Source organism: Humulus lupulus, chromosome 9 (genome assembly GCF_963169125.1).
Source record: "Humulus lupulus chromosome 9, drHumLupu1.1, whole genome shotgun sequence".
In the NCBI taxonomy this organism is placed as follows: Eukaryota; Viridiplantae; Streptophyta; class Magnoliopsida; order Rosales; family Cannabaceae; genus Humulus; species Humulus lupulus.
Genome location: NC_084801.1, coordinates 20,734,608 through 20,744,032, shown reverse-complemented (window position 1 = coordinate 20,744,032; position 9,425 = coordinate 20,734,608). Strand labels below are relative to the sequence as shown.

The window sequence follows — 9,425 nt, the reverse complement described above, 5'->3', positions numbered from 1 at the left end:
AAATTTGTAAGTGTTTGATTTTTCCCTAACACATGCTCAAGTCAAGTGCTCCACTCGTGATGAAGATGGTATAACATAAACTGTACACAATAATAATGGACTAAAGAACATTATTTGTTTCTTTATCGTCGAATAAATATCACAAATACTAAACTTGCTTATAAAAAGTTTAAAAGCTTGTTACCATTAAATCTAAACATGTAGCTTTCTTAAACTTACACATATAAATAATCTGTATATTTATATATGTATATTGCTGAAAGCATATAAGTAAACTACAACACTTGATTTATTAGTAAACTACGCAAGGAAATAAAAATTTGGTAGAAGGGCAGTTTTAAAAACAAAGATGTAGTATAAATCATTTATTTAAAATTAAAAGTGGCATCAACCTAGCCCAAAAGTGTAGCCCACAAGAAGCCCAGCCCAAGAAAAAAGCCCATGATACTGCTTCGTCTTTCTCCCTCGCACTCTCAGTATCCGAACACAGTTTCCCACTGCAATTCTTCGAAGGTGGGTAGATTGGTTGGAATGGTGTGTACTAGTGACATGGAGCAAAAGCAGAAAGAACCATTTAGGGAAGCATCCGAAGAAGTATCTCGCGAGTTCAAAACCCTAATCGACTCTCAACATTTGGATTCCCTCAAGCAAATGCAGAATCTCATGTAAGAAGAAATTTTCATCCACTAATTTCATTTCTTTCTTTCTTTCAATACATATATATTCATTTGGTTCAATTGGGTATCTGGTATTGAAGTAGATTAATTAATTTCTAGTAAATTTTGTGAATTTTACTTATGGAGTCGAATTGGGTTTTTGAAATTTCATTGGATACCTACATAAAATTAAAAAATTAAAAGGGGTGATTAATTAGGAAGTTCCCCTTTCATTAAGTAATGTCATGAAGTGCGATATAGTAATTGGAGATAACAAGAGAACATGAATATGCTAACAATTTATACTGACCCTTTTGGATAAGATTTTTAATCCTTAATCGGACATTGAGTTGGTGTTCAGTTCAGTAATCATGAATTTGACTCTATTTGAGTGAGGTTAATGGGCATTTTTTCTTATGCTAAACAACTAGCTTTTTCAAAATCTGAGGCCTCATTTTTTATACGGTTTTGATTGCTGATATCAATCATAATTCATTTAACTTTAATTCCTTGAGTTTGGGTTTTGCATGACATTACATTTGGAGTATGATTATGTCTCTTTATCCAGTTTGTGTCACAGCACTTTTGACTGCAATTTCTTTTGTTTAGTAGATTGTAGGAGGTTGTAATCAACAGTTGAGAATCGGGTCAAGAAGCTTTTTTTTTTAATTTTTTTGTTTCATTATCATATTTACTATATGAAGGGATGCTTGAATTGTGAATATAAAATATTTTTTTCTTTAACAACTGAAATGAAATTACATTTGACTATGAACTTGATTTCCCTGCTACAACTTCTTGATTGGCAGATTGGGAAGGTTACAAGATAGCAATGCTGTACTATCACATTTTAACGAGTACTCTGAAAACTGCTTTGCGGAGGTTTCTGGAGATTTTTCCAGAAATACAAAAGTATTGAAGTCTATGAAAACAGATCTTGACTATGTTTTTCTAAAGCTAAGGTGTGTTTTGATAGAGCATTCTCCTTTCTTACTAATTATAATGTTTTGACAGAGTACTATTTCTTAAGTGTCTACTTGTAATGTTTTGATGTATTTTCTGATGTTATGTTTAGAAGGGTTGATTTCAATAGCATTGGTTTTATAAAAATCAAGTTGACATAAAAGGGTATTGTCTTTTATCACAAAAAAAATAAAAAATAAAATTTGTAAGGTGCACTATAATTGTCACAAAATCTTCCCATGTATCCAAAAAGCGAGACTTTGATAAATTAATATTTTTTCATTAGTGGGGTTTGATTGAATTATGAGAACCAGTTGCTTTAACTTATATGGATATTTGAAAACTAACATACAGTACATTAATCTAAGCTCCAGCAATCTATTACAAGTTTCAATAGCTTTGGTGCATTGGTGCTTTTACTTTTAGGTTGTGCATGATGTATTTTAGAAAGGTATTTGCCTGTTATTTAAGGAGGCTAGCTAACTTGAGTATTTTCTTTGAAACAATATCTAGAGTTGATTGATTTGCAACCATTTCTACAAAGGTAGTGTATCAGGTTCCCACTTTCCATGTGTAACATAATTTCATCTCATTTCATATCAATCCTGAATTAGTTTGGATTAGTTTGGATGGAGATGTTCTTTCGTAAAGTATTTTTATTGTCAAGAAGATTTTATCCCCATGTAGTATGCCACACTAGATTGATCTCCTGGTAATTCAGATTATGAACACATATGTCTAAACTCTTCTTATCAGGAGCATGAAGTCGAGAATTTTATCTACCTATCCAGATGCGTTTCCAAATGATTTGGAAAGAAGAGTACTCGACTGTAGACCAGACTTGGAAACACCTCATTAACGGTGGGCTGCAGTCCTAGACTACATGTTATGATAAGACACCCCTTGGATTATGAATTTGTTTTTTTTTTTGCCTTTTTATTTTCAAATATTTAATTTCAAATTTATAATAAACTTCAAATTTAAATAAGTTTAATTGGATTATGTTTGGTTGGATCACGTACACTTGAATTTACAAATCTCTTTTCTATATAACGGTAGTTTGTAAACATCATTTAAATTTAAATAAATAATTATTTAAAAATAATAAATAATTAAAATATGATATTTTTTTTAGATATTTTACAATGATAATTATTTAGAAATAATAAATAATTAAACAAATTAAAATATGATATTTTTGAGATATTTTACTATGATAATTATTTAAAAATAATAAAATTATACATTTTATAACTTAAATAAAATTTAATTAAACTTAAACTCACTTATTAGAATAATATCACATTAAACATATAATATAATCTAGTATCAATTAGAACCAAATTGTTTTTTTTTTTAAAAACTAGTAAGAAACTTAAATTTAGAATCCACGTATAATATATAATATTACATTAAATATATAATATACTTACTCTTGTTGTCACTTTCAAATTCAAATACTAGAACAAACATAAACTTAAACAAAAATAAATAAATTAGAATAGGATAATTTATTTGACATTAATATAAATTTAATAAAAATAATTAATAAATTCTATAAATAAAACTAAGGAAACGTGTCTTGCATGTTACTTATATCTAGTATATATCTCTATATAATAAGTGTGTAGATAATGGAAATTCTTGGTTTTAATGGTTTTTTATTTTATTTTTCGTTAATTTTAACAGAATATTCTTATATATAACAGAATATTCTTATATTTAACAGTAGATTGTAAACATGATTTAAACTTAAATCAAATTAAATAAATAAATAATTAAGCAAATTAAATAGGATATTTTTGAGATATTTTACAATGACAATTATTTAAAAATAATAATATCATATGTTTTATAACTTAAATAAAATTTAATTAACTTAAACTTAAACTTCACGTATTAGAATAATATCATATTAAACATATATTAAACATATAACATAATATAATTTACTATCAACTAGAAACAAACTTCTTTTTAAAAAAAAAAATAAAACTAGCAACAAACTTAAATTTAAAATTCGTCTATAACATTAATCTTATATTAAACATATGCAATATAATCTTTTATTGTCACTGTCAAATTCAAAAATTAGAATAAACATAAACTTAAACAAAAATAAATAAATAAATTCATTAATTAATTTAGGATATTTTAAAGATATTTTATGATAATTTAAATAATTAAATCATATTTATTTAAAAATAATAAAGCCATGCATATCATTTTTTTTATCTTATAAATTTGTGTAATAGTTTATTTTTTATCAAGTGATTGAAGCTCTTTTTCTTCATCAAATTCACAACAAGGACATTACGAGTTACATTAGAAACTAAAAATAGTTGATGCATGTATACTACTCCACATTGTGATTTTTTCTATTATTATTTTATTCTATTATTAATTTTTTTTTAAATATTATTGCAATTTATATATATATATATCATGTAGCCATGTAAATATATATTTATGTTAATGTTGTGTTTAGATGTTATATATATAGAGATTATTGATATACATATTTATATATACAATAGAACTGTAATTCATTCTATTATATATTGAAGAAGAAAAAAGTGAACCGGTTTTTATTAAAATTATAGATAATATTTTGCCCTAATTTTTCAATACATTTATGTCATACAATATATTAAACATGTCTTATTTATTTTTATGATGTTGTTTATTTATTAAAAATTTATATGATAATTAAAAAATAATAATGATATATACATGTTGAATAAGCATGTTTATAACTTTAAAATTAAGCAAACGTGCATTGCACTTTATTTTTAATGTATCTCACAATGTCCTTTGGTGAATTTGATGAAGAAAAAAAGTTTCAATTACGTGATAAAAAACAAACCATCACACAAATTTATAAGATAAAAAAATGATATGTGTTATCCAGATTTCCGGATAGCGTTTAGATTGATGACCTCGGGGAAGCAGAATTATCGATGTCTTTCACGGTAGGTGACCAGAGCTCGCGGATGAACAGAAAGGCTTCGCCTCTCCCGTTTAGTGTCTGGATTACTCTTCCAAGCAAACACAATACGGAAACTCGTCAACTCTCCCGGACTCCCGAAGGGGTATCCGTCGGGGAAGCTCCTTCCAGGAGAAGCTCTTCGAGTGGTCTCCGCGGAAGCAGTTCCGTGCCTCGCACGGAACAAAGCCAAACGGTCGAGTCCTGGAGGAGGCATATTTGGAATGATATCCGCCTGACACAGGATCCCGCCTGACACGCCCGTCAGGTCAAAGCCGCACACATCCCAGCACGCCTAAGGGTACCTTTTCGCCTACTGTTCCGCTGACAACTTGGAAAAGACGGCTGACTTTGTGTGTTCTCCATACTTTCACGTAAATATACCCACATAGAGTCTTGTAGCCATGCTACTACAGTAATTGTATCCCTATTTATGGCTGGTGTAATTAAGACTCATGTACGTAGAGAAAAACCCTAATCCAAAACCCTAGCTATAAAGACCCCTTCATTTTACAAGAAGAGGGACGGAAAAATCATATAGCAAAAACTCTACTAAAATCTCTCTAGCTTCATCTTCTTCAAGAGAACCCGAGAGAAACACTGTGAGTGTGTGAAGTTCCTGTGCACCAGCCATCTTACTGTAACCTTTCCCAAGTATAATAACATCGACTCGTGGACTAGGGCTTGTTAACGCCTGAACCACGTAAAAACACTGTTTGTTTAGTTACATTTCAGCATTTCTACAGTTCTTATCTTTTTATTATTCTGTTAGTTATTCGTTTCCGAAAAACTCGGTAAACATTTTGGTACTTTCATTGAGAGCTGTAGGAAGTTGTTAGTCAGCTCTTTTTCTGTGTACGTTTTTTGTATTCACTTCGTGCTAAAGAGATGGTGACTACGAGAAAATCCGCTGTTGACAAAAATGCTACGGTCAACCCCGATACCGTGATGGAAGATGTGGTGCAAAGCGAACCCTTAGACTACCAAGGTGAAGACCCGACATCCCGCCAGGATCGGGTCAGTACCGAAGATACAACATACTTAGAAGACGAAGAAGAGTATGTCCAAGACGGTTATTACAAGGACGGCTGCTACTATGAGAAGGACCCAGAACTGGTCCAAGTAGCCGAAGAACTGGTGGCCACTAAGGCCAAGCTTGCTGAGCAGGAGCGCGTCTCCGAAAGAATGCAACGCATGATGGAACGCCTCCAAAGTAAGTTCGGAGATCTAGGCGACTCGGACGAGGATGCCTCTGTTCTAGGTGGTGCTGATGCCCCCATGCCGGATCCAGCCGCTGCTGGACCATCCAAAGCCGCCCCTAACAAGGGCAAAGAAAAAGTTGGAGAGCCTGTGCGCGCTGACGCCCCTGCACCTCCTAAAGGCGTGAATCACCAGGCCGACTGCCCCCCCCCCCCCGCGCGCAGAAGGTCTCTGGCGCTCCTAAGCCCGGACGTCCTTCAGCCCCAAGGGGGCACTCTGTGCCTAAAGGGCCCGGTGCTAAGGCACCCAGGCCTAGGGGAAGGAACAACCGCCCCAGTGATTCCGTCAATCAGGACGGTCGGGCTGCGAACTCGCACTCCGAAGATAGCTGGTCCACGGTGGACCTAAGAAGAAGGTTGGAGGCCAAGTATGAAAAGGCCAAAGGAGAAAAGGCCCGGCCTCGCGGAGATGACCTCCGAAATCATATTAATGACAAGCTCCGGGGACGTGACCTCCCGGAAAGTGATACGAAGAGGCTCGAGGAACAGATTGCTGCCTTGACCAAGCTGGTCCGGAAGCAAAGTGGGGCCCTGTCAGACTCTGAGGAGGAAGACCCGGAACCATGTATTAGGAGGATCGCGGAAACGTCCCTCCCGGATAACTTCAAAATGCCTCACATAGAATTATATGATGGGAGGACAGACCCGCGTACCCACCTAGCTAAATACAATAAAATGATGCAAGTGGCGCGTGTCAGTGAGGACGCCAAATGCATGTGCTTCTCACTCACCCTTACCAAGTCCGCGGAGGACTGGTGGAAAAGATTAGCTCCCGGATCAATCCACAGTTGGAAGGAGCTACAGTCCGCGTTTAGGAGGCAGTTTATTGCTGCCCGCGACCACGACATGGAGGTTGGTTCCTTAACCAACATCAAGCAGCAACCCACTGAGAACCTCAAAGCTTTCATTCAGAGAATGATGGAAGCTGCTGCAAAAACCAAGGTCAGCGATGACATGAAGCTGATCGCCCTTCAATCGGGCCTTACTGTCGGCTCCTTGCTATGGGGGGAAATGCAAAGGAGACGGGCAGAAACGCTGTCCGAATTCATGTCAAAAGCTCAGGGAATCATCAACCTTGAGGATGCCTACCAGCAGGCCTTTGGAGTTCCCCCGGCTCCAACGCCTTCCGTGACTGCGCCGAGCTTTGCTTCGCAAGCTCCCGCACCAGCCCTCACGCTTTCAGGAGCCCGATTCACTCCAAGTGTGTATGGGCCTTCCGCGTCTGCTCAGACGCCGAGTCAAACCCATTTCTCTGGGTACGGAGCAGTACAAACCGGATGTAGTATCGCTCCTGGCATGCCGCAGCCGCAAGCGGAAGCCCCAGAACGAAATTTGAGCCAATCGCGGAGCAAACGAAGCGGAAGAAACTCCAACCGGGGAGACCATTCAAAGAAACCCCGGAAGGACTATGAGCCCAAGTTCACGGAATATACCAGTTTGATAGACTCGCGAGAGAATGTCTATCGGGCGACCTGTAATATGGTCAACTACAGGAAGCCCCCGAAAGTGTCTCACGGAGGAAGGCGTCCGCGAGACTCCAATAAGAGGTGTGAGTTCCACGGAGACGTGGGGCACACCACGAACGAGTGCCTTCAGCTGAAGGATGAGATCGAGTCCCTGGCAAGAGCGGGACACCTCGGTCAGTGGGTGAGGATACCCATTATCTATCCCGGACAGGGGATAGTTCACGGAGCTGCATATTCCCCGGGACAGAGGGGGGCCGCTAGCGCTCCTGGAGCCGGTCACCCCCAAACTCCCGGGTCTCAGTTCCCCGCACTTCCTGCTCCACCCGCTCCGGCGCCCATTGCCTTGTTGGCTCCAGGACCAGGCAACCCATATCCGCCCGGCCTTGCTCCGCCACCCGTTGACGGACACGTCGCCACCATTTCCGGAGGACCACACCTTGCCGGAAGCACCCGCAACTCCCAGAAGAGGTACTTGAGGGAGTTAGAGCACGCCGAGGAGATGTGCGCCTTGGTTCAATCACCTGCTCAACGTCCCCGAATGATGGATCTTCCCATCACCTTCACGGAGGACGATGCTCGACATGTGCACTTCCCCCACAACGATCCCCTCGTGGTGGAAGCCCAGATTGCCAATAAGAAGGTCTCACGGATCTTGGTCGATAACGGAAGCTCCGTGAACATCCTCTTCAAAGCGGCCTTCCACGCGATCGGATTGACCGAGACAGACCTGGCCCCATGCCCCATCCAGCTTCAAGGTTTCAATGGGGACGCACTCATGCCATTAGGGAAAATTCAACTGCCAGTTACCCTCAGAGGAGAAAGCGACGCTTGTGCCTTCAAGCATAGCACATTCGTGGTGGTCGACTGTCCCACGGCGTACAATGCCATCTTAGGCCGACCGGTCCTGATCGATTGTGGGGCCATAACCTCGATACGCCACTTATGTTTGAAGTTTCCATGCGACGATGGGCGTATTGGCACCCTCCGAGGAGACCAAAGAAGTGCACGGAGCTGTTATAACGTCTCCGTCCGATCCGTCTACACGGTCCAAGAGACGTTTGCTGCCATTCCTTTGGCGGAAGAATTGCCAGAAACTGGGGGTGCTCAGGAGGCATACTTTGACGAACTCGACCCAAGAGTGGGAATCGAGAAAGCAATAGAGCCGATGGAGGAAGTCGAAGAGGTGATCCTCAACCCAGGAGAACCCACCAAGGTCATTCAGGTGGGGAAAAACCTGCCGTCGGCCGTTCGAGATAAGATCGTAGCCACTGTGAAGGATAATCAGGATATCCTGGCATGGTGCCACGCTGATATAACGGGGATTAATCCCAATGGCGTGCCACGCACTCAACATAGACCCATTTGCAACTCCAATTCGCCAAAAGAGGAGGCCGCTGGACCCAGTGAGAGCCGAAGCCGTCAAAGCTGAAGTGGACAAATTGATGTCCATAGGCTTTCTCCAGGAGTCGCACTATCCCGTGTGGTTGGCCAACCCAGTTCTGGTCCCGAAACCCGATGGGTCCTGGAGAATGTGCATTGACTTCACGGACCTAAACAAGGCCTGCCCGAAAGATTGTTTCCCTCTCCCGCGAATCGATCAGATGGTAGACGCTACTTCCGGGTACGAACTCTTATCCTTCATGGATGCGTACTCCGGATACAACCAGATCAAGATGCATGTCGCGGACCAGGAACACACCAGCTTCCTCACGGACAAGGGTGTCTACTGTTACGTGGTCATGCCTTTCGGTTTGAAGAATGCTGGGGCGACGTACCAGCGTCTGGTAAACAGAATGTTCAAGGACCAACTGGGGAGGAACATGGAGGTGTACGTGGACGACATGTTGGTAAAGTCCAAGACCTCCGGGGACCACAGTGACGACCTTGAGGAAGCTTTCGCCGTGATCCGAAAGTACGGGATGAAACTAAATCCAAAGAAATGTACTTTCGGGGTCTCTTCTGGGAAGTTCCTCGGTTTCATTGTCAGCTCCCGCGGAGTGGAAGCCAACCCTGAGAAGATAAAGGCGTTCATAGATATGCCTTCCCCCCGGAAACATAAGGATGTCCAGAGCGTTACCGGAAGGATAGCTGCTCT

General features: G+C 39.9%; 1 protein-coding gene across 1 annotated transcript; it reads left to right on the top strand.

Annotated features, from left to right (window-relative positions):
• The first annotated feature begins 411 nt into the window (after positions 1-411).
• On the top strand, positions 412-2,672 carry LOC133800911 (kxDL motif-containing protein LO9-177-like). The gene is made up of 3 exons (XM_062239021.1): positions 412-665; positions 1,466-1,618; positions 2,376-2,672. The coding sequence occupies exons 1-3, from the start codon at positions 442-444 to the stop codon at positions 2,476-2,478; spliced, it is 480 nt and encodes a 159-aa protein (XP_062095005.1). The 5' UTR covers positions 412-441; the 3' UTR covers positions 2,479-2,672.
• Positions 2,673-9,425: the final 6,753 nt, after the last annotated feature.